General features: G+C 36.2%; 1 protein-coding gene across 12 annotated transcripts in view; it reads left to right on the top strand.

Moving 5' to 3' along the window:
* Positions 1 to 25,771, top strand: part of LOC105201229 (disks large 1 tumor suppressor protein) — a 393,240-nt gene that overhangs the window by 151,552 nt on the left and 215,917 nt on the right. For 10 of the 12 annotated variants that reach the window (XM_026132842.2, XM_026132836.2, XM_026132840.2 and 7 more), the window contains exons 4-5: positions 16,960 to 17,064; positions 24,468 to 24,626. In XM_026132842.2, coding sequence (XP_025988627.2) covers positions 16,960 to 17,064; positions 24,468 to 24,626 — 264 coding nt within the window. Of the gene's footprint in view, positions 1 to 16,959; positions 17,065 to 23,955; positions 24,181 to 24,467; positions 24,627 to 25,771 lie in introns of those variants that run through there. The other 2 variants (XM_039451482.1, XM_026132841.2) reach the window with 2 other exon arrangements.

Below are 25,771 nucleotides of genomic sequence, written 5' to 3'. Positions count from 1 at the left end.
ACAACGATCAGTACCGTGGCATTTCTCGAATCCACAATAAATGCGTTTACGGAGGCTAAAAACGTTTAAACGCGATTGGTCTAAATTTTTGGTCAATAATTTTTACACGCGAAATAATTACGTCGAGGAAATTATTACCCAAACACGAACTTTCAATTTTCCTCGTCAAATTAAAAAAATTTCACGGAGATGATTTAATTGGCAATTTAAGTTCTTTTTCAGAGACGATAATAATATTATAAAGAAAATTATTTTTTGCAATTACAACGCATATTTTCCAAATGTTGGTATACAAATTTTGTAGCACCTATGTTTCATAATTAGTATCAAACAGAGCTAGTATACAAGATATCTTTGCTCAAAGGGAATTTTATCGTCTTCCTTAATATTTTTATTTATCAATCTTTTATAAATAAATCATTTTTTTTAATAATTTTTTAAAATATTCTTAGGTGGGACAATTTTTCATATTTTTACTTTTACTCGACATGGTTCCGTACTAAAACATGCACCATCGAGAAATGAACAATTGTTCAATCCAACTAATAGCTTCAGATTTTGTGACACGTTTACTCTAAATTGCTATACAGTACTCGTTTTGAACAAAATTAAATCTGACAGAAGCGATCACACGCAATTAGTGTTGGAAACAAAGAATTAATTTTTAAAATTTAATTCTGATGCCTCCCTTGTTAATGCGCCTTGTGCAACGTACAATTGGCACATCTACACAGAAAAAAAGAATATTTAATATTAGTATTAAATTAACTCTAATATATTCTCTCCAGCATTCATTATTTCATATATAAACAAGAAATCATATTCTTGCTTATGTATAAATTAACGATCTTGCTTATACATAATTTAATCTTTTTTAAAAAGTTTGGTAACCAATTTCATTAAAATATTATATTTTTATTTTAATATCATAATAGTCTCCTCTAAAAAGCATAATATTATTGTTTGGTAATAATAATATGTATTAAAAAATTCTCATTCTTGGTATTATTTTCTATTTGATTTCTTCCCAATTTATAAAAATCGTTATTGAATACTGAAACTATATTTTTTTTATGAAACTATACAAAATTCTTGATGTATGTAAATTATGTATGTTTAAAACTATGTAATTTTTTTTCAATATTTAAAATTAAAAAAAAATAAAGATATTCTCAAAACAAGAATGTTCTTATTTCTCTGTATGTTGTCGATATCAATTCTCTTAAAAAGTTTGCTATGACATTTTTAATCAACGCTTTCGAGTATTATTGCGATGATTATATTCTAAATTTATACAAAACGTGTCGGAATATTTTCAATAAAAAATTGTTAAAATAAATGAACTTCGATCGCTAATAGTAATTCGCCAAAAAACGTGATGTAATCTTTCAATGTTTAATCCTCCAAGCACATTTCATCGAAAAAAATCCTGAATCGCTTTCCATTTTTTGAGCGAGACCATGACGTTTAGAAATTGTCAGAGACCCCGTTTTTCGGAGATCGTTAAGATTCCTTCTTATGCGAATATCTTTGAGTGATTCTCCTATGCAAATTATTCTCTTATGCAAACTGCGGCACTATATTCTCTCTAAATCAGAATCAGTGTATTATTCTGAACGGTTATAAGTATGGCACTGAAGACTAGTCACTGTGATTAGTTTTTCAGTTATATAATTTCAGTTATATAACTGTTCAGAATAATATACTTATAACTTATTTAGTCAGTGATATATGCACTGTTTTTCAGTTACATTAACTCCGATCAGCGAGAGTACTTCTCTCTTAATCGGAACTACGGAAAAACAGTCACAACTATAAATATAGCAAATCAGATTTCACAGATTCAAATTTAGAGAATACCTGTAGTACATCACAAACTTCTTTCGGCGCTATATTACACGCGTTGCCGCGCGTCGAGACGAAAAAGCATGCGTGAAAATCCGCGCTTACGCAAACAGGCGCGATGAGACAGGCGTGCAGAGTTCCATTCCACCATGAAAGGATTATCGTGGCTGGAGGACAGAAAAGTCAAACGCTATTTACAAACCGCGGCACAACGAATTGCAATCGGCCGGTTACGAACGATAGAGCCGAGCGCACGAAGTTACAAAACATTTATCGACTCGTTCGTTCGACGCTCTTTTGACGAGGATTGCACGCGGCCGCATAACCACGACACGAAAGCGTGCGAATGCACGCGCGCGCGAGGATGGAACTCGAACCACACACCCGTGGGATAGCGGGGAAAAGCGGCACGGAGGTTGCATCCCGCTTTGAGACCGGAAGCTGCGTAACAGGCACGAGCTTGGAGTTAACAATGCACTTCGCCCGGGCCCGGCTATATCCGGTCACGTGCCGGTGCGTGATTTCCTTTCATCAGCTTACAAAGCTTGCGAGAATAGGTTGGACGAGTGGGATGACAGGGAGAGTCGACGAGCGTGGCCACGGAGCTCGTCACGACAGCTTTACCATAACGTCGTGTACCTCGCGCTACGCGTACACACTCTCCGAAAGGGGGACTTCTTTGCTCACCTAAATGCTAGTCATGTCTATGCGCTCGGTAGGATTTTGTATTTTATTTCGATCGTTTATTTATCATATTTACTTTTCATTTTTGTTTGATATATTTTTTGCATTTTTTATTTTCATTTCCTTTTAGCGGTAATGCTGAAATCGCGTTTAAAAATTTAAATAGAATTTATATTCCATACCACAGAGTTTATTTTGTATAAAAGTTTTATTTTAAAATTATTTTTAAAACTATAAATCCGCCATAGTGGATTTTTTAAAACAAATTACAAAAATTTCAATTTTGAACTTACTTGTGCCCATGAAAAGAATTCATTATCGCACTTGTTTCATGAAATACTTGAAAATTTTATTACTTTCAAAGCAATCAGTTTGAATTTGCATTGGTGAATTTTGAAATTTTGACTTTCAAAAATAAACTTGATTGAAAAATTTGAAAACCCTTAAGAAATCATTTTCAGACAATTTTAATAATATTTATATTAATATAATAAGAAAAACAGTAATTAATTGTACGATATTTGGAGATTTCATACAGGCTCAATGCATTACACCTCGCCTTTAACGATCACATCATCTTCCGCGTAAAACTTTCATGTAAAGTAAGTTATTTAAAAGACAAATAATTTCTGTTTTATTTATAATATTATAAGTTAGCAGGAGGCAGCCGAGATAAATTTTTTTAGCTTCTGAGACAGAAAATGCCGCCTATCTTATACCGAATATTTTCAGTTACACCCTGTGTACATTGCGCTAGAGGCAGTAAAGGTTGACGTCCTAAATCCGGCCTATATTGCGGTTGCCGGGCGGCGGTTGCCTGTTCGATCGATGAACCTATAAACCTATCGTATCCCACTGCCACTTTGGAAAAAGGTATTGTAATCCGCGTAGCGGTCAACCTCGTGATCGCTAAAATGTATTTCAGCCGCGCCACGACGAAATTGCACGCTTCTTTTTGCCCCTCGTTTCCGTTTGCACAGCGGCGTGGCCCGTTCGCCACGGGAATTATGAATTATAAGAGCGTTGCGCGTTACATCGGTTATAAAATATTTCATCTTTGGCACGCGAACCAGAATATCCATTATGAAAGATTCCAGGCGGATTCCTATAATAGTGATTCAAGTGCGAGGAACGAAAGCAAGGGCCACCCGTATTATACGCTTGACATCGATATCGCATTAAGCGCAGAAATGGAACATAGAACGTTCCGGATATTCGCAAACGGCGAGACTGCCAGCTTTCCCCTCCCTGGGGTTTGCACGGGGGTTGCTCAAAGCGTCCCAATGGTGGGATTAGGTATCTCCTTATGATCAACTCAATCGCAGATAAACAGAGCGACGAGCCGCGGTCGTAAATACGAGCTCTACTTCGACGCTGCCAATCAGTACGGATTACATCGAATTGTACGTAATACCGGCTCGCCGTGAATGAAGCTTAGTACGCCGACAATTGTAATCTAGATCGATGTTCCCCGGGCGTCGCGAAATTCACTGCTCGGAGTTAATTGCATGACCTATCCGTGGCGGGCGCCCATGCGTTACGTCGCATCGATCGCTTCTGCTCCGGCTAAGTGACAAGAAGGAGCAAGCGCGTCGCTCCCGATTAAGAAAGCTAACCTATTAAGATAGGGAGAGGCCCAGGCCGATGTCGTACAGGGTCATGGGCTCAGAATTGCAGTCAAGGGAGGGCTAAAAAATTTATCTTTACACAAAATTTATTAAGATACTTATATAATGATGCCAGTCTTCGAGCAAACTTTCTCAATGCTTCTTCTTTCTTATTACAAGCACTTTTTTCTATGTAGCATATAGTCTAGTAAGACAATTTTCTAACATTGTTAACGACAACCAGATTTTCATTCTTTGCGATGTACTAAGAGACCTTTCACTGGTGTTCGTTGCGGTGCACGATTGAGCTAAGAAAATATGCAGAGCATATTTTATTGTTGGGAAGAAGATTCATTTCTTTCAACATCTTTGCTAGTTCCAATATTTTTTATAAACTCTCTTTTAATTTTTTTATCCCTCCTAGGGAGTAAAATGTGAACCACGCTTTGGCCAAAGAGCGTTCAACTTTTCGTCGTAAAAATCATTTTCATAATTTAATTCTTTCTCCTTGATAAAATTTAGGAGGAGAGGCAAGCGTTTCTCCCTGCTCCTTACGTACGTCCATGTAGAGAGTTGGTTATTAAAAAGCTTATAATTCAATCAGAATTTGGCAAGACATTTTCCTTTTTACAGTGTAGATTGCTAATATAATATTAATATGTTGTTTAAAATGATTCGCGCTAAAAGCATCGTGTATATTATTTACATCTTTTTGGAAAGTAAAGTTGATGGAATATAAAGTTTTCTCTTACCCTCGACTCCTTTGTTGTTTCCTCATTAATTTTTGGCATTATGGCAATCGTAATTTTTTTGTATACATAGAAAATGGAATGTTTTAGGTAATTGTTGCTGTAGTTACTTATTCATTATTATGACAAAGTTCGTGTAAATATAATCTCTTGTATTACAAACGGCCATATAGATTGACTCAACCAAAAATTATCGACAGTCAATTTGAATTTCTTTGGCTTGATATATTTTGAGTAGCCATTTAATTTATTATTAATTTATTTTGTTTCGATGATCTATTTCATATAGTTAATTTATATAGTATTATTATATAGATATTTTATATAGAGTTTATTTTATATAGATGATTTTATTTTTCGTAGAAACTGTGGCGCAAAAAAAAAAGATGAATAAAAAGTAAAACTCCGCTTGTTATTATTTTAAAAGTTGTTAGAACAGTGAAAATACATAATTTATCTATCCAACAAGCCGCTTTAGAATTTAATATAAATTAGTGCAAAAAGATTTCACATGTGACAATGTGACAACCCCGAATATGAAACTAAATGTCATATTTTCACAGCTTTATTTAAAATTAAAGAACTTCTTCATACGATGATTTATTCAAGAATAATATTTGTTTTTAATATCTGAGACGTATTATATAATGTATATAGCGTTAGTAAAAATCTTCCATCCACTTTTTTTCCGAAGACTGTGACCAAAGGCTATGACCAGCGGTCTTCTGTATGTAAGATATAAATACAGATGTGAAAGTTTTTTTACACTCGACAAAAGCAGGAGACGCGTACACTTCTGTAGTGCACCTTCAACAAACCGACAGACTCATGTACGTAAATTCATCACAGAAGCTCAAATTGCTCATTAAAAGATGATGTGTGACATAGTTATATGTTGCAAAGAAAGTGCGTTTATTTAAGCAACCCAATGAACTGAAAACATAATACAGAGAAACTTGATTCATAATTGTAAGCGCTTATATCAGCTTTCAGAGTTCCGTTGTCCGAGTACTATGAGTTCCTAGCATGATATATATTCTCGTTTCCTCGCGTAAAGAGCGCAGGATTACGCCCTAAGCGCGTAATTAGTGCACAGGGCAAGGAAGTATCATTACGAGGGAAGTCGAACACCGCGACAAGAGAGTACCTCGTGGCAACCCGGTTTTGCTCGTTAATACCTATCATTAATATTCGTCACTAATGCCTCCCGCACGACTTTTATATACTGCGTTTCTTGCGACTCGGTAATAACATACTTATCGGAAAATTATATCGGAATACAAAACGCAAATAAATCTGCTTATGTACGAATTGTCTTCGTCATCTGAAAATAAAGGCTTCGTATATTGCAATTTATAGAAAATATATTAGAGTTTATTGAAGACTTTTTCTCGTGGCAAAAAAAAATTTTACTGTTATCTATTACAGTATTTGTAATTCGCTGCTTTCAAATTTACTTAGAATGGAAATCTTTTCCACGTAAGTGTAATAATATATCAATACGAAATATGAAGATGTCGTATGTGTGTGTGTGTGTGTGTGTGTGTGTGTGTGTGTGTGTGTGTGTGTGTGTGTGTGTGTGTGTGTGTGCGTGCGTATACCATATATACAATATACACACACACATATATATATATATATAAACACGTAATTACTGGCAGCGTGATATATCACTAAGAAACTTTTGATGAGCAATGTGCTTCAAAAGTTCACCAAAGTTCGCTCGTTAACACCATCTGATAATATTCCCGATAATATCGGTCGAGATGTTAACACAACTTCCAAAATGTTTCAGAACACATTTATGAATACCCCTATTATGATTAATTTTTGTTTTAAACATTTCAATTTAAAATATAAAACTCGATTTTACCCGAGAGCTCTTTTTAATATAGATTTTAATTTAGATGTTGAAAAAGCGCTATGAAAATCAGGACTTCTTTGTATAAACTTTAAACTTTAAAGCAAAATTTATCTTTGTAAAACGAAATTCCATCCAGAACATAATATTCCTTTGCTAGAGGGAAGAGATCAAAATACTGCATCAAACGTCGGGTAACAATATCCAGAAAATTTTAATTAGTGGTACGACAAACATTGACAATTGAAATTCTTTTAGCATAAAGTAAATTATAGCGAAACGAACGGTGTCAATCGTAACGTGGAGACATTTGCATTTTGTATCAGAGAGCAAGATTTTTTTTCGCGAACAGTGCACGCATAAGCGATATGTTTTAGCAATCTGCAAATTGTTATGTTGAGTGCCTCTATTTTTCACACGCGCATTACTTCGCCTTCTCCAGACGGGCGGTGGTAGTGTGAACTGCAGGGACAACGATGTGTCCCGTGAGGGTGTAATTACAGCATAGTAGCTGTATATATCGTTAGGAATGCGGAGGAGAAATACGGCGCGAAAAGAGACGCACTCCATTGCCGGCGGGGAGTTATTACGGCGACTTAGGGGAGAAAACGGTGGGGTGCGACGCGACGAAAAAGAAAGAGGGAGAGAGAGAAGCGTGTATATATATGTGGATACATATATATATTCCGTAAAATAACGACCTCATTATCAGCCACCGGCTGGGTTGCCAGGCGCAGCGGTATTATACCTCCCGATATTTATGCGTGCTTTTATTAAGCCCCATATTCAATGGCCTCAGCGCTCGAACACCGCACTTTCTCGTTACTCGCGCGATTTTCCGAAGGCCCATGTGCCTTGTTATCGCGTTATCATTAAGCGCCGAGAGATATCTCTCAAGTCCGAATCTCTCCTTTTTTACGGCCTATTAAAGCGCCTGAATAATAAGACGCCTATAAAGAAAGAGCAATATATTTTCTCTAAGGACGCGAGAAATTCAGGTCTCCACGTTACAATTGACTCCGCTCTCGTTCCGCTATAATTTACCTCATGCTAATGAGAATTTCACTTGTCAAAACACACGTCGTACTACTAATTAAAATTTTCTAGATATTGTTACCCCACGTTTGCCCCAATATTCTGAAACGTTATTAAAGCGCCCGCGTGTGTAGGTAAGATTAAATTCCAAAATTCTTCAAAATATAAAAAAACTATTTCGCTGAAACTTTTTACTGATGACAAAAAAAATTTTACGAAGCTACAGTTTAAAGAGCGATATTTTTTACTAGTACTCCGAGCAAAAAGCATCCTAGAATTGTGACAACCATTGAATATAATATGCATACTGATAGTATGAAAATTTCCCTATCCATTTAAGTGGAAACGATCCGCGCGAGATCGAACGAATAAGAGATTTGATCGACGAGGCGCTTACCCGTAATTCCGCTCTACCATCACGAGGAACAGTTAAATAATAGCGCCGATGATACGAATGGACCCGATATCCCTAGTATTACAGCAAGGGTCGCGGAACACACTTTGCGGTGAAGAAACGATATTTCATCTTCCATCCAGTCCAGTTTCCCGGAACGTCGCCCTTTCACGTCCCGCGATAAAACTGTTACCGTACCCTTCTAAGAGGGCGTCATCGACACAGCGCGATAACCTCCGGTGCTATCCGACGAAATTAGTTTCAACGGCAGTATCCGCGTTGCTCACATTGCCCGTCGGTGTGTGAAGCCGTGTACTCTCGCCAGTACTATCGACGTGTCGCTGCCTCGGGGGCAGAGAATGTGGTCGTTCGATAGCCGAGTTATGTCCGGGAACACGGAGTTACACCAAGAATCCCATTCCGACTATCGCTTCTGTAAGTATTAGATAACAGAAATGCCCGCGAGTCCATTTAAAGCCATTTGTTGAAGCTTTACCTATACATTTGTTCGTCCAACACGCGTGTGATACCGATGGTTTACAAGCTGGGACAACGTAATTCCTTTTTTTATTATTATATTTTACTTTGCTTTTAACATACACAGCATTTAACTTATTCTGAATGATCCATATTTCTATCTATCGTTCATTGTAAACACAAAAGAATAGGAATAAACTTTATTTTTTCACGGCTATTTAACGGTTATTATATAATCAAATCGCTCAAGTTTAATATTTTTAATGCTATTATCTATATGTATATTCTTTATATTTTCCGCGCAGACAATAAAATTGAGGTGTTTTAATTTTATTCTCGTCATGTCCCCATTTGTTCACATATATAAAATTAAAATACCTCAGTTATTTTATTGCTCGCACGGAAAATATAAAATACATGCATAATAACGCTAAAAATATTTTATTTTAATTTATATATACTTTTTTTCCTATATATGTATATGTATAGGAGATAGATAAAATAATGTGAACATCTGGGAAATACACACTTATTTCATTAGTAAGAGATTGAGCTGTCATTTGTCTTTAATACCAATTTTATTTTTGTTTAAAACAAGATCATACCATGCTTAAATAATTATCAGTGCAATAGTTGGATTATTTTTCTAGCAGAATACTTTTAAAAAATATTGGAGGGGAGAATGTGTTTTTCACTCTGTTCCTTTAGTACTGCTCACAATTACTCGATGACATTCAAATTAGACATAGTTATGTTGGAGAAAAATGTTTAAGTTTTGAAGAACAAAGGACAATTTTGAAAAACAATATAAAAAGCAAATTTTTTTTCTTCAGTATTATTTATATGATCAATTGAAAGATATTCCTACTAGAAAAATAATACAGCATTTCAGTGATAATTTATTGAAGCATTGTACCTTATTCCAAATATAGATAAAATCTGTATTAAAGATATTAAATGGTGAATTAGTTTCTTGTTAAAAAAAATAGTATATTTCACAAGGGTTTATGATTATTTTGTCTATTCCCTGTATATTTACAATGTATTCTACATATAAAATTTATGTAAAAGTTCTTTTACAAATAATCGAGAGAAGACTGCGAGATTTCGTAAAAACTTTCGTAAGACTTCAATTCTGAAAGCTTTCCAATTCGCCTTTCGTTTGAGATCGACAAATGCAATGAGCGTAAACCTTCTCACTATCACGATAACGAGACAGAATCTTCAATACGATTAAACGCATAGAAATCGTAGTTACTTTGCAGTTACTTTGTAGGAAACGAAGAACTCCCAATTTTAATCAATTCTCTAATGAAACGTAGACTAACAGTAGAATAATCCGACGTTGAAACGTCTGACACAAGAAATTTGATCATACTAGACTACTGACTGCTTGATTAAAATAAATTATCGCAAGAATTTAAGATAGTATCGATAACATTAATAAAGAAGATTCTTCCTCTTTGTACGTAGTTTGTAGTGATGAGCAAAGAAAGAAAAGTAATCATACCATCACACCAGATATGGAAGAAAAATATTTTAAAATAAACTTTTTTCGAAATAAATGTTTTCGTTTCATTAAGCAAAAAATACAAAAGTTGTAAGAATCACGCGCTACAAAATTAAATTAGTTTTGTTATACCTGTTTTCTTTTAATAGCATTTATAAGATGTTCATCCCGCTTGAAATGCAACAACATAGAGGATTACTTTTGTAAGCTGTCCAGAGAACGGACGCATCAGTTATTCTTTTTTAAACGCAAAAATTGATAAAGCTATTGGACATACGAATATTTCCCTCTCAAATAAAAAATTAAAAAAATATCCGGAGTAACTCAACTATTATTTTTAGAGCATGAAATTGGAAACAAACGCGGTATAACTTGGACGATTGCTTTTGTACACGCATCGTAAATATTTGATGCAATTAAAAATCGGGGAATCTAAAACTTTTTTAGTGCTGCAAACTAAAATCATGATGAAAATCTCGTTCATAGAGAGTCAATATTGGGATCGCTTTACGAACATATTAGCTTATAAAATGTCGTTTGTCAGAATTACCGAAACTACTTTAGAAAATTAGATCTGGTACAATATTAATGACTTCCATGGAACTATACATATGGTCCAGGTTCAACTTGTGTGCAAATATTTTATGAAGTCTCGAAAAAAGTATACGACTAGAATTTGTGGCTTGATTTTCTAATTTATATATTATTAAAATGGTAAAGCGAGAAAAGGAAAGAACACAGAGGAAACATATTGATTATATCTTTTTTTCTCAAAGTGCGAGTGTTTGTATCCGCGTTAAAATAAACGATGCTAATCCACACGCCAGCGGCGGTGTTGGGAGCGATAAGCGCGCGTGTTATCGGGAACAAATCCACGTTATTGATATCTGTGGATAAGGGGCAAGAGAAAGCTAGATCGGGAGAAACGTCGAACAGCGAGTGCTCGCGGGTGCCTCCTGCGTAACTGCCGAAAGTCGGATTAAGTTTCCGAGTTATACAATGTAAAATATATTATATATATATATATATATATATATAATATATATATATATATATATATATATATATATATATATATATTTACACCCACACACTCGTCTCATGAGAATGGGATACGTGCTTCGGATCTGCAATGCGCAAACCGAAAATATCTGTTTTCTTACCCCCTCCTTACGAAAGAGAGAAAGAGAGAGAGAGAGAGAGAGAGAGAGAGAGAGATGCTGAGTGGAAAACGCGGAGTAAAGTAGAATCTTTCGATTCAACATGATTTTACGAATCGTTTTTACATCCGGACCTCCTCGATACAATAATCGCGGAATATATCGAGTACACTCGAAAGAAAAAGTTCAGCGAAGAATCTGATTCATCATCCTACCAACAGGTTTCCCTCTTGCACAGCAGCTCGAATCTTCGTTGCTATGGATTTCCGAACTCCTTTTCGAACGATCGTTACTGCCTTCGGCTTACATGTGCGCCCATAAATTGCGCACGCGCCTAATTTAATGCGAAATCTCTTACCACGTTCTCTTCGCGTACGATTAGGGAGCCGTACGTGCGAAAGATTTGTTATAGCGTTGCGGTGTTGCGCGGAATTTCGAGAGTGCTCCGCCACGTACTTCGACGACGTGAGATCAACGGTGGCGGATTATTGGAAACGCAGTGTCGCGTTTTCATCGCCAAGTACACTTCGGTTCCACAACGGCTGTCTTCGGCTTGGTTGGTATTGGCAAGGCAAATGGACACCATCGCTTTGTGGTCAAATTGAAACGATCAAGTTCGACGGCTCAAATGTCAATAGTTATGATCGTGTACCATACATTTTTGCATGTGGTCAACTCATATCATTTCGCAAATAAGCGAAGAGAGTCATTTTACAATATCGTACGCGACTATTTATTTTAATTATTTTAAACAAAGTTTTCATTCGTTTCAATCGTTAATTTTCTGCTAAAATCTGGAGAAATATGATCTTTTTTATCTATGTGCTAGCTTTATCTTATAGTTAAACTCTCACTAATAATAAATTATCAAGCTGTGCCGCAAAACTTAACAAGCTAATTTTTTTCTCCAACTAGCATGCAATTTTTTAAACTTTAGCATAGGTACACTGGAAAAATTAAAAATACTTTTTAGATATTTGTATAAAAAAGATTACATATTTAGCCCAAATATAATGCAAAACGACTCAACTTTGATTCTATTTTAATTAAATTAAATAAAAATTTCAGGTAGGAATAAAAAGTAATAAATAATTTAACGTACGATTGTATGATAAAAGTTTATAAAAATATACCATTGCTTGTTAAAATTTTTAATGATAAATTTTAAACAATCGCATTAATTTTGGGAGGAAATTCGGAATTATTTTTATAGTGTAAGTTTATTGATCGACCGAGTTTACTTGAATAACGCGAAAACAATGCTAATTTATAAATGGACAAACAAACCGCTAAACAATAACGCAGTTGTGATGCGGGATTTTTATGCGCGTAACAATCGAATTTCACTATTTGTGCGAATAATTAATTTATGATCACTCGTTAATACCGTGAATTCTAACTGATATCGACTGTGTAATTCCCGATCAGTTTGAAAAAAGATTAACGTTAAATTTCTCAAGCCATTTTAAATTTGTTGCGCTATTATCTTGTACCACGTAGGAAAAATTGGAGTTACCTAACTAACTTTTCTGTTTTGAATTTTTAGATAAAAGACTAAAAAATTTATTGGGAAAAACAAATTCTCAATTTCATCTATTTCTCGCTTACTTTTCCTACAGTGCGTTCGTTATGATATTTCGTGCGTAGTGTTTTAATCGCATATCATGTCGGAGAGAGTGTCGTAAACGCACCCCTTCTGATTCGCATCAGCCACTGTCACGCAGTTGTCGCTTGGTCGTAACTCGACGTGTCGAGGCCGCCAGTAGTTACGCTCGTGTTATGGTCAGAGGTGACATACGTTTACACCATAGCGGTTTATCGGCAAATCAAATGCCATCTTACGAAACAATATCGAATGGTGGTATCATCCGCCCGTATATAAATGTTTAGGCTGTGAATAAACAACTCGTTTTATTCACAAACAATCGGTGAATAAACGCGAAAGAGTCAATACACGTGAGAAATGTGAATAACTTTCAAGAGACATTTCCGCAGCTGTCGACTGTCGTTCTGTTCAGAAAAATTACACAATTTTTAACCGATTTTTTTCAAATTTCTTGTCAAAAACGATGCATTAATTATAACAAACGGGGCCGCGCGGGATCGGGATTTATCACGTCGAGATAAACGCTGGACCAGCCTTCCACTAAATGTTCTCTCGCTGGCTCATGCGTATCCTATTCGACGGAATACAGTTGGCTTTTGGCGGCTACGCTGGCAGTTTCCAGAACGCGACCAGAGCGGTAATGATCGACGGTATCAGTATAGATTTTCATCAAATCGGCCGAAACGCGATACCATTCAGTCGGTCGTTCAGCCATGGAATGCACCGCCGGAGGATTACTCTCTATTATCGATGCAGTGCATATTGCGACGCCATAAAATTGCGGGGGGAGGGAAACGCCCGCAGGTAATCGAGAACGCACTCCGCTGTGCTCATGTTCGACGCATACCATTATCCTTTATGTGCATTATAGCCACGCTTCGTGAAGTTATAAACAACTGCGAACACCCAGCGCGCCCATAGATTAATCTCGACGAGCTCCTTTCGCGACGCAGACTCGAATTTCTGGCACGGCGAAACGCGAGGAAGCACTCGTGTTTTTCGAAAGTTCACGCGAAAGCTGGGGCAACCTATCTCCCGTTACTCAGCAACGACAAATTAATCCGGCCGCAAGAGAGGGGATGGAAATCCGAGGATAATCACGCGAATTGAAATAGAGAAAAAAAATTACAACGCGAGAATGCGCACGGAGGAGGATATTATATTCCCGTCCCGGAAAACCAATTCTACGGAATTTTGGTTCAACGTTAAAAAACCGTGGCGTACACACTGTATTTTGTGTAGGATAAAGAGTTACGGTACGTTCGCTTCTAGAGTTTCACTTGCGTCACGCGAAAGAGAAGCAAGATAAATATTAGAGTAGAAAGAAGTATTAATGGCCTTTGCAGGTATTATGTTCTTTTGTAACATCTCCGTCATTAGGTGACGAATTCTAGACGGAAAAAAACGATTTTGTTCGTGTATCTAAATATTCAATATGTAAAAACCCATGTGAGAAATGAATACCAATAAGATACTGGGCCAGTAGCAGTTTTGGATATTGAGTACTGGCGTTGTACTAAGTGCCAGTACTGGTGCAGTATTGTAATCGTTTTACTAGACCGTCAAAATAATTGTGATGGGTGTTAAAGCATGATGAGCAATGTTGCAAAAAATTTTGTCATTATAGTAATTCAGTTTGAGAGTCCATCATAATTATTTTGATGGCCTAACAATTAGTTCTAAAAATTATTTCCAGATCTGTATCCAACTAAATTTCTCGACAAAACTGTTCTTTCCGTGATTACTTGTAGAATCATTTGTTTAATAGTCCGTTATGTAGCACTAATACGCTAATACTAATTAATGGAACTGCATAACGGTAGATAACTGCTAAACAAATGATTCTATAGTAATTACTATTCATTGTAGCAAAATTTCATATTATTATGTTCAAACGTATTAATGCCTTAATAAGCATAACACGACTTTTTTTTTTTGAAGATTACATGTGTATTATAGATTGTCAATACTGCAGTCTGTGCGGAAAAGTTTTGTGTACATACATACATTTCCATATATTCTGCAATATTTTTTGTTTATCTTGAATAAATATATAATTTTAGAACAAAATATTATTTCAAGAACGAAAATATTTTTTTAAAGGAAAAACATCAATTTTTAAAATCTATTTTTACGAAGGTAATTGTTAAATTTTCAATTTAAAATATTAAATATTAACAAAATTGTTGTACAAAATGTAAATGAATATATTACCACTTTAAATTCTTCTTTACGTAAAGATAATCAGAAAGAGGTAAAGATATAATACATCGTTATGCTTACAAAAAATTGTTGTAAAGGACATTATGACATTTTTTAAATATTAGGGCTGTACAGTTGCATATGTAGAATTTGATGCAGAGGAAAGTACTTAGATTCCCGGAATCGCACTGACACACGCGAGATAGTAGTCTCGCTCGGCAAAAGTAAAACTACTTGCATCGCGGTACATACACCGTCGTGGCGTATGTAAATGCACCTTAGAGAACATAAAATATTAGTGCAAGCTCTACTTTATTTCTCAATTTTATCCGATACGTTCTGTCTTTGAGAGTCGCGGGAATATGAGGCAGGTCTCCGCGCAAGCACATAGGTACGCCCACACGAGTACACATACGAGTATACGCAGTTCAGTTTTATTTACCGCGCGTCCAATACTGGAACAGGACAAGACGGGACAGGACGTTTATTAATGCCAGAAATATCGTTCGATGGCATTCACGTTGTCGAGGTAACGTTCTACTTCTCACGCTTGCCGCGAATGCGAGTGATGTGAATCCGATCGACTGCACCGGGCGCAAAACTGGACTTCCAATCTCTCTTTCACGTATCTACGTATACGCCGGGTTGCGTTACACTTATTGTCGGAGATCGAGTAACATCCGTATTCGCTTCGTAATTGCTTTCTTTTCTAGATACGATATCGATGCAATTAGCGAATCAGCGCTCCGTTACATTATTGCCCGACTCGGCATTTTTCTCCTCGGAAAAATTCTCGAGGGCGGATGCATTTCTAAATACTGAGCATTCCGTTATGCTTTTTGTCGTGCTTTTTGTTTTCGTCGTAATAATTGTAAGTACCCCGCGCTTTAAAGTAGATTGCGGTATTCGTTATCCCACCACCACCAACAACAACAACAACAAACGAAAAACGCGGCTGTAGGTGACAGGTCATCGTTGGAGAATATTTCGATGCAACGAACGAATTTCGAGCACGATGGTCGACGATGCACATTGATAAAGGCGCGCCTCGGTGGAGATAAAAGCGACGCTGGATGCCGAACGTACTCGCAGCGTATCGAAAGTCCGCTATGAATAATTCCGTTCGACTCGTTTAACGTCCCGCCATTGCACGTGCAACGAACGTCAGTCAACCCGGTCCAGCCGCGCAATTGACCTTGCATCTCGCGACTTTATTTCCTCCAGCCATCTGCTCTTCACTCGCTTCACTGGCGGAAACGTTACGATCGATCCACGCCAAGCTCTCCGTGTCGGCGTTGGGAAACCTGATAGCCCAGATATCAAATGTTTACTGTTTGAGCGCAGTTTGCATCATAGCTGCTGCAAGAACGAATGTCTGGAATAGTTCGATAGTGGGTTTATGGATATTTGTTGACATAATATAAAATAAATCCACAGGCATGCCATAAAATGGAACACACGACGACTTGCTACGATCTCTGTTGCACGCGAGTGCTCAAAGAGCGAAACTTGTAATCTTTATAATCTTGGGCGGGCAATTTTGACTCACAGTATTTCCAAAAGAATTACCAATATTATGTTATTAAAATATTGGAGTAAAACTCAATATTTAAAATATTCGATAGTTTATTTTACATGCGATAACATGGCTGTTGAACAATATCTCCATACGATTCCAAATTTGCAGAAGTAATTTGTAAAAAATAAAAAATATAAAACTGTAATGATTCAATCGACGTGAAGATTCGAAAGGGCGTAATGCCATTCGGCAATACGCGTTTGTCTCGTCGACTCGATGGTATGTTTTTCAGATGATGTGATCATTTCAGGATGGGCCAGCCTCCGCCTTGCCGTTGACCCAGACTCTGTCGAACATTTATGGCCGCAGATCGGCCAGTCCCGATGTTCCAGGCTCCGATCTAGACGAGACTCAGGTTCGTAAAAGTGCAAATTTTGCGAAAGCAAATTGCAGATCTTTAAAATAATACATTTGCTCCCGTAACATGTACTGTCATCGCAAATTAAAACCTGTTCTACTAAATCTGTGAAGAAATTTCATAACGATCGTAACACGATTATGCTTGGTGTTAATCTTTCTTCCCAGTAAAGCGCTGAATATGTTCTTTCTGTTTTGAAGCATCATTCTAAGGCTTTTCAATTTAATCAGTGATTGATAATTACGAATCAGCTATAATGGGTTTCTTGTATCCTATGAAATTGATATATATTCGGATATATTGATCGATGCATGCGAAGTAAGTAATGGTTCAATTAATCATTGTCCGTACTTGATGTATAGCTTGGTAATGATTGTTCTGGCTTATGACGGTAAGCCCGTTTTCTGTAGCCGAATATACCTGGGAAGATTCCTGGCTTACCAACTTGTTCGTTTGAAATATTCGTGGCAGCACAGCCTAGAATCTGATCATAGTTCCCAAGTCATCTTCGAGGTCTTGTCGATAATATGATTTTCAAGAATTATATCTTCGTGCTTTTTGAGAATTCCTGAGATGGATAAATCTTTAATTTCTTTTTGAAAGAAATTTCTATTTATTTTGTGGAATATTAAAAATCATCAAATTTTGAAAAAAAAAATTAATAAATAATTATATCAATGTAATGTAAATCGATAAATGCTTCAATTACAGTAATTATTTTCCAATTTTCTCCCTTCGGCTAATTATTTGTATTCGAGGCATGACTAATTTTAAATTTATTTAAACTGGGTTTTACATTAGTGATTAATCAAGAAAAAGGAAAATTTCTTTGCGCGATCTCATAACCGTTCTTCGATAAAACTCAGACAAGTATGCTTAGACTCTGAAGTATCTGTCATCAGCCTTGACTGTTAAAGAGAGAGAAGAGCGACTCTTGTGCATCTCGTTAAAGGTCGAGGCAACGTAAAAAAAAATTAATTACGTACATTTAATTTGTATTAATTTTTTCAGTTTAAGTATTTAAGTTAAACAAACAGTACTCACACAATTTACTTTTGAACTGAAGAAATCACTGCAAACTAAATGCCTTTTGTTAAAATTAACAATTTTACTTTTCAGTGTGTAACATAGAGGTATAACGATATAATGTTCTGCCAGTAAACTTTGAAATTGAACAGCAGCCTGCAGTGTTTTATGAAAATGTGGAAATATGATATATATATTCGTAGTGCGAGTGTGAATATGGAATGGCTATTTTGAAAACTTTTATTACCCCAAACGCGTAAAACCTGTTGTGTATTTACATGGACGTGCAGACCATCGCGATACGCGACGCCCCATTCGAAATCAGCGCTTGCCGCATTTTTATCATCACTTAAATCTATTGGCCATGTGCCGTAGTCCCTGCGCAGTACTTGTCCGTTCGAGTAGCATCCGGACGAGCGAGCGATATTTTCAGCATGAAATAAAAGCGTCGATTTAATGCATATCTATCGTGTCTCGGCATTTCGCGGAAATCGAAATGAATATGCACAGTGCGTGGGCACGTAAATCTCGATGAATACTCGACGGATTGCATTTTCACCGGTGCCATCAACAATTTTCACAACTAGCACAAATTTATTTCATTGGAAATCCTTCTATGTCAAAATCTATATAAATAAAAATGTAAATGTTCGTTTGTTGAAAATCTTAAAGTTCTTCAACGAATGCTTTGAAATTTTGATACGACGTTGCATTCGAATACGCGCGTGTTTTCATATAAAAATTGTATACCGCGCTTTCTCGTTTCTTACTTTTCCACTTTAACTAGATTGAGCCACAGCAACGCGTGGCGGGGCACAGCTAGTATTAATATATTTTCGTTGACAAGAGTCATTAAATGGCCACTCATTTCGAGCAAAATTTCATTGCTGCTAAAATTGTTACGATTAAATACGATAACTCAGGCTCATTTAACTTACACGCACGAACTTTGAATTAAGACGGCTAGGTTTAATTGAAGTATACCGACTAATTAAGACCAATGACGCAATTATAAAACTTAAGATCTGTCTTTGTATAATCTTACCGTTAACCACCCTCTTGTTTCATTAGATATGCTACTAATTGTATTAATGCGAGCCATGAAGTATCCGAACGCCGCTTTTTCGTTGTCCTCAAGGAGCTTAGCACGCCCTTAAAGTTTAACATGAAAAGAGCATTCGTCTGCTTGAGTTTCTTAGCGAAGACAATAAGGAGTTTACCTTGGTTAACTATAAACATAGAAATTAATTCGCTTTAACGTCAGCTGCAGACTGCAATTTTCCGCCGTCCTGCTCTTCATCCTTTCGCCGTCGTTATGGCGCAAGACCTTGCCGCGCGCAATTCTTCGCTTCGTTTCAGAACACGATCGCACGGTTCTCGATTATCTCCTCATGTTCTTCCTATCAAGTCCAAGGTTTCTTGGAGCTGCGAGTCACTGCATTGTACCCCGGCATTGTGCTGGTAATGGACATCCGATTCGCAGAATAAAACAAGTCCACGAGGCCATTTCGTGAAAAGACCGGCGCGATAGACGGCTGTGCGTGACGGTTAATTAACTCGCACGAAGATATTTCGCGTATTATTGCGCTCACGAGTAGCTCCGAAGCGAATTCCGATGCGTGAAGCAATCGTGGGTTAAATGATAATTCGAACAAACGCAATTGCTACTCGCCGGTCTGTTTTGGCTCCGCGGTTCCATAATTTGCTGTCCCGAGACCGAGCGTTAATTGACGAACCAAGTTGATCGTCGTAGTTGCATTTGACGATTGACCAGCGACACATCGGTAGCCGCGACAATCCAGCTTGTTAACCAAAATGAAGATCAGCGTATCGTCATTATCGATGTCGTTTTGCCGATCTACATATTTACTGATGGAATACGACGAAATGCTTGTAACAGGACTAGGCCCGAAGCGGGTGCGTTATAATGCATTCCGTTTGATTTGGTAACCTGATTAACTTCCGGCGTGTCGATGCTGCGCTGTGAGGTCTGTTTAATCCATTAATGATCGAAACGTCGATACCGCTTGCCGCTGATACGGCATGAGGAAAAATATTCATTAACGAAACTTTATTATTGATCGCCATTTAATCAGCTTCTAGAACGCTCGATCCTGTTTTTTGTTATTTTTTAATTAACTCGTTAGAAAACCGCGAACGATATTGTGCACAGCGGTATATATATTTCATTAGACAAACGTGACCAACTTGATGAGAATTAGATGGAAAGTATTTGCGTACTAATCAAGTACAAATTAAATAATTAAATTTAACAAAAAGCGGATATAGGGGAGAGTGGGGTAAAGGCGAACGCGGGGTAATCGCGAATGCTGCGATAACGATGTGTTAGAGAAAGAAAACAGATCTTTTCTTTCACCGATTAACAGCTCAGCTCTCATGCAGTGTCGGACAAAGAGTAGGAGCGTAAAATTGAACACATCGCTCGAGCTAAATATAATTAAACTTTTTCCTTTTTCAAGTAATATTTTGCTGAATTAAATTGCTGAATTAATGCAGCTGCTGTTGTGAAAATGATACAAATGGGCTTTAACAAGAATAAAATGAGCCCAAATCAAATTTATCTCTTGGAAAAGCTGCTACAGTTTGCTCTGTGCTTAAAACAATATTTGATCATCTATGATTGCTTCATGTTGCGTTCGTGATTACCCCATGGTAGTTGGGGTAATCACGAACACAAAGGGTTTCGTTTTTTTATTAAAAGTTGATTTTGTTAAATTTTATCAAAATTAATTATAGTAATTAATAAAAACAAATACTTTATAATTATAAATAAAAAAAGAAACTTGTGTTTTACTCGACTTTCGTTTGATTTAATTTTCTGCTTAATTATTAGTAATTACTCCAACGTATACACACACGATGGATTTTATACGATATGTGCAGGTTTCCAGATAGAAGATAAAATTCGTTAGAAAAAAATGCACGAGAGACTTAAATTATAAACCGTTGCCCATTCAGAATGTAATTCCGAGGAATTGGTCGGAAATCTTTCTGTGCCATCCTCGCAGTGCGCGTGAAGTTTAATTAAACGAGAATTTAATCAGCCTGGACGTAAATTCGCGTGCGAACACAATTTCTTCGGATATCGACCTCGAACCACTATTGCATCACTATCGTCTGAGAATTACATTTCGCGTAACATAGCCGTCGCGGCCACTCGACACTTAAACGCAGAATTAATGGCAGTCGCCAGTCGAGAGCCACGAAATAAATGGCGCGACTCATTGAACTTATAAATAGTGTAGCGATAATTAATCATTCGGGTTCTTACATTTTGGATTCGCTTAGAAAAAAAAGGGAAACAAACTTTTGAAGAGTCCTTTAGACTGCCGTCCAATCATGAGGATACTTCAGTGTCAGAATTAGACGGCAACGCCTTCTTGGGAGGCATTGGCACGCTATTGATACCAGCGTCGGATACTTTTACATCAGTACCGACGCTGACGTCCTCCACGTCGAAGTACAAAGTCGGCTGCTCCAAAAAACAACCAAGACTTGATCGTGTAATTAAGTGTGATCGTTACTTCAATGAACACCGCTAATTACTCGTCGACGTTATGTCATAGTTTCCCGAAAAAGTGTTCGCTTGTGGACTTTATTTTGAGAAACATCAAAAAGAGTGCGTGATATATAAAATAAACAAGGTGTATCAATAAAAATGTATAATATATTGATTCGAATACGAGTATTATTTCTTTTTTAATTTATAGAATTAAAAATCGTTTTTGCACTTATGAAACTAAAAAAGCATTCTTAAAAGTTACACGAGTTTAAAACGATGATGACTTTTAGTTTATATTTATATTAATTTTGCGGAATATATCATGTAGATAATTTTTTGTTAGGAAGGAATCATCGAGATTTCGTCGAAACTAGTGTTAAGAATAAAGAGAAGAAAAAAGAATCTATTAAAAGTCACGATCATAAATAATTGGTTTTGCTTTTGCAATCGTGTTTTTCTTGGATGAGTTGAGTTCTTGATCTCACGATGAGAAATGTGGAATGTAGCTAACGAAGAGAAATCTTCCTAGAAGGCTGTCGTAAAAGAGAAAAAAAATAAAGGATTAAACGAATCCGATGATATCTGTTATTGTAGAAACTTTGTCTGCTTTGTTTCTATTGCAATGTGGGAACGCGAGATCCGTGCGTCGTGTACAATAAAACGCGTATAAAAAATTCTTTTACAAAGGAACGACATTGAAAAGTGTTATGCGCAATGAGTTGTGGAACGATGAATTGTGATATATGAAATCAAGGGATTCGCGAAGGGGTGCGCTTTCACGAAATAGAATGTTGATGGAGATTGCTCGCTGAAGTACCGAGTCTAAACTATTTCGCTCTCGCACGCGTGGTTTCTCCATAAACAATATGCGGCGGTGTTTGGTATTCTTGGAAGCCCGTAAGCGCTTCAATCACTCTGAAATTTTCCTTTGCCCGTGCTGCAAATTACGCTCGCGAGCATAGCAAGCATGTGGTGTGCCCGAACATTATCTATTCTTGCACGAATTTCAGTCAGTGTGAAAATACGGGTAAAGATTTTGGTAAAACGTGAAGTATGGACTTGCGAAATGATTATATTAAGCTTGAAAATTTTGCTATAATGATTAAAAATTAAAATTCAAAATAACAAGCTTCAAATAATGAATAATATATAAATGGTTTGTGGAAAAGGAAATATTTTAAATTTTCAGCCACTATCTCACTTCTTACACTCGAAAAAATACATTTCATTTTTTATAATTATATTCGTAGAATTGTTCGATAATTTTATTTATAAGAATAATATATATAAGAAGTTTCTGCTTAAATGTTCGAGGATTATTTATTCAAAACGTGCCAGTGATTAACTCAATTAATAATGCATTTCGTCAATTAGCATTTTGAATAGTATTTTCGTTACCGTATTAATTCTTGACATAAATGCGCGCTCAATTGCAACATCCTTGTCAGCACCTTTATTCGCGTTCAGAGAATGCACTCGACAATAATGGTCGACGCGACTATGTCGGGAGAATAAAGCGCATGTGATAGAACAAAGCAGAAATATAGAGACAGCCTGATGCTTATAACACGCTTTCAGAATACAAGCAGCGAGAGAAAAGAGGGATTTTATTCGTGACATATATCCGCGACGTTCTCTTCACCATTGGTATCGATCTCTAGCGACGATGGGCACGCCCGCGATACTCAATTGAAAGCACTCGTTCAGCAACGCGTACCAACGAAAGCGGCAAGCAGCCAGAGTTAAACAAATCACAAAAATTTACCTCGAAGCCTGAAATGCGCAGAAAAGTTCGAACGCTAATTGAAAAGTTCGCCTCGCATTTATAAGGACTTTAAAGTAATATAAAGTAGAAGTAATAATTAAATCAAGAATTTTTTAATAAGAGAAAGAGCTGAACTGTTTGTAATGTACTAGCAATTGAGCTGTAGAAAATAATTACGAATTAAGTTGTAAGAAGCTGATTTTGTGAGATTTTAAAAATTTATAATTTGTATGCATATTATCTCAAAGCATAAAGAATATAAAAAAGTGAGTTGAAATAATTGCGTTCAGAAATATATTCAGACAAAATACTGCACATGTTAAATATTGCCGTCTTCAATGCATTTTTCGAATAATGTTTTTTTAAATAGTTTTGTAAAATTATCGAAGCTTAAATGGTAACTGTTTAATGAATATTTGCATGTTTCTATCTGCTTCTCTTTTTCTTCCTCTCGCGTTATATAGCGTCTCTATTTCGCTTGAAATTTGCACAGCAGCAAATCGAGTGGACTTTGACGGACAGCGTACACTGAAAAATATATATATACATATATTTGGAATATCACGCGCAGCTGAACTGTTTTCGCGCGATGATAGACTGGGTGTCGATCGTACGTCATTCAAGGCGTCGATTCAGTGATTACATGTTCGCTGTACCGGTCAAAATACGAAAACGTCGAAGGGCGAAGCGACACGCCAATTCAACGTTCAACGATCGTGGCACAAATAATGCGATTTCGCTTAGCTCTGACAACGGCAGGGATATTTGCAAATGTTGCTGGATTCGCCCAAGTTCTAACGTAAGTAAGCACAAGACAGCAGTAACTGCAATACCGCGACACGAACAAAATTCTGCGTCGGGAGCAGGAAAAACCTCGCCGCTCTAATCAGTCGAGAACATTATATATTTTTTGTAATTGTAGCGATAAATGGGAAAATATCGAAATACTTCGTGATTGTCGAGGCACTGTCTAAATTGACCTTTGAGATTTCAATATCTGTGTACTAAAAAGAGTCAGAGTTGGTTTTACGACCTTATAACGCGCAAGACAATAACGCGATGAAATCGTTTCTCTCTCTGTTGTAGAAAACGAGGTTTGATGGTACGGGGGTGGAGGAACAATTACCACCGCCGCCGTCGCCACCCCAACTGAAAGAGGCGGCCCAGCTGGATGGAGTTCCCAGACTGAATTCAGTTGACCGTATACTTCATCCAGATGGTATTCCGCACATCAGTGAGAATAAGGTAAGTGTGCCAAAATAAAAAAAAAAAAGTTCAAGGCAAAAGTTCAAAGGTCTGACAAAAAGTCTAATAAGATGCATCATAAAATTGCAAATTAAGGAGTAAAAATCAATTTTTTGCTTAACGGGGAAGAGGGAGAGTTAAAAGGTTTATGAATGGACAAAAAATCGTAAACTATGACTCGTTGATTAGGAATTAATTGAAAACAAATTTTTTTAGGCTATTTATACTATATATTAATAATAAAAAACTTTTTGCAAAGTTATAAAATATTAACGTATGAAGTTGTTGCGTAGCTTGGCTCATCGCGCGGTGTAATAAATTTGGTTTTGCAAAGATAACTTGAGAATGAAATAAAAATATCGAGTTTTTTAAAATTAATGTTAATAAATTAAACGTGTAAGCGGAATTACAATTAACTTTATATTGTTATTTATTTACATTTTATAACAATAAAAAGACACTCTACTTTTTTTGTATTTTTTGCCGTCATTTTGTTAATCTTTATTAAATTGCTTTTTATTCTATTTTATTTCAAAGTAAAAGCTTCCGGAACATAATGTCATTTAGTTGAATATATCAGCCCCATTTTCTGTGCAAATACGATTTACAATCCGCGATGGACCAGGCTGCAACAGCTTCATATCCTAATATCTTAATATTTTGTAAATACAGTGAAGCCTTCCACATCTGAAATAATAATAGGAAGACAAAATTGTTCGGATAAAGGAATTTTCGGATAATAGAACAAATACATTTTTATATTAAACTTTATTTATTCAAACAGAAACTTAAATTTTTAATAAAAAGAATTTTATATATTTAAAAAAAACTTAAATTCTTTACGTCAAGAAAATAAAATTAATTTCACAATATGTTATAATGTTCAAAAAGTAGAACGTTTGAATATTAAGTATTCGGATAATGAAACTTCAAATATTAAAGAATTCGGATAATGGAACTTTGGATATGGAAGACTCTACTGTAATGAAAATAATATTTTGTTATTGATATATATCATAGTATAAATATAGCTTACAAAAGGATTTCGTATTCAATTTATTCTTATGCTTGTACACTGGGGAAAAAAAGTTGTTAATTTGATTACATTTTTCAATTTAATTAAATTTCTTCCTTTTCAATATTTA

The sequence above is a fragment of the Solenopsis invicta genome, chromosome 1, assembly GCF_016802725.1.
Source record: "Solenopsis invicta isolate M01_SB chromosome 1, UNIL_Sinv_3.0, whole genome shotgun sequence".
In the NCBI taxonomy this organism is placed as follows: domain Eukaryota; kingdom Metazoa; phylum Arthropoda; class Insecta; order Hymenoptera; family Formicidae; genus Solenopsis; species Solenopsis invicta.
The sequence above is the reverse complement of the archived record's forward strand: the minus strand, read 5'-3'. Positions and strand labels throughout refer to the sequence as shown.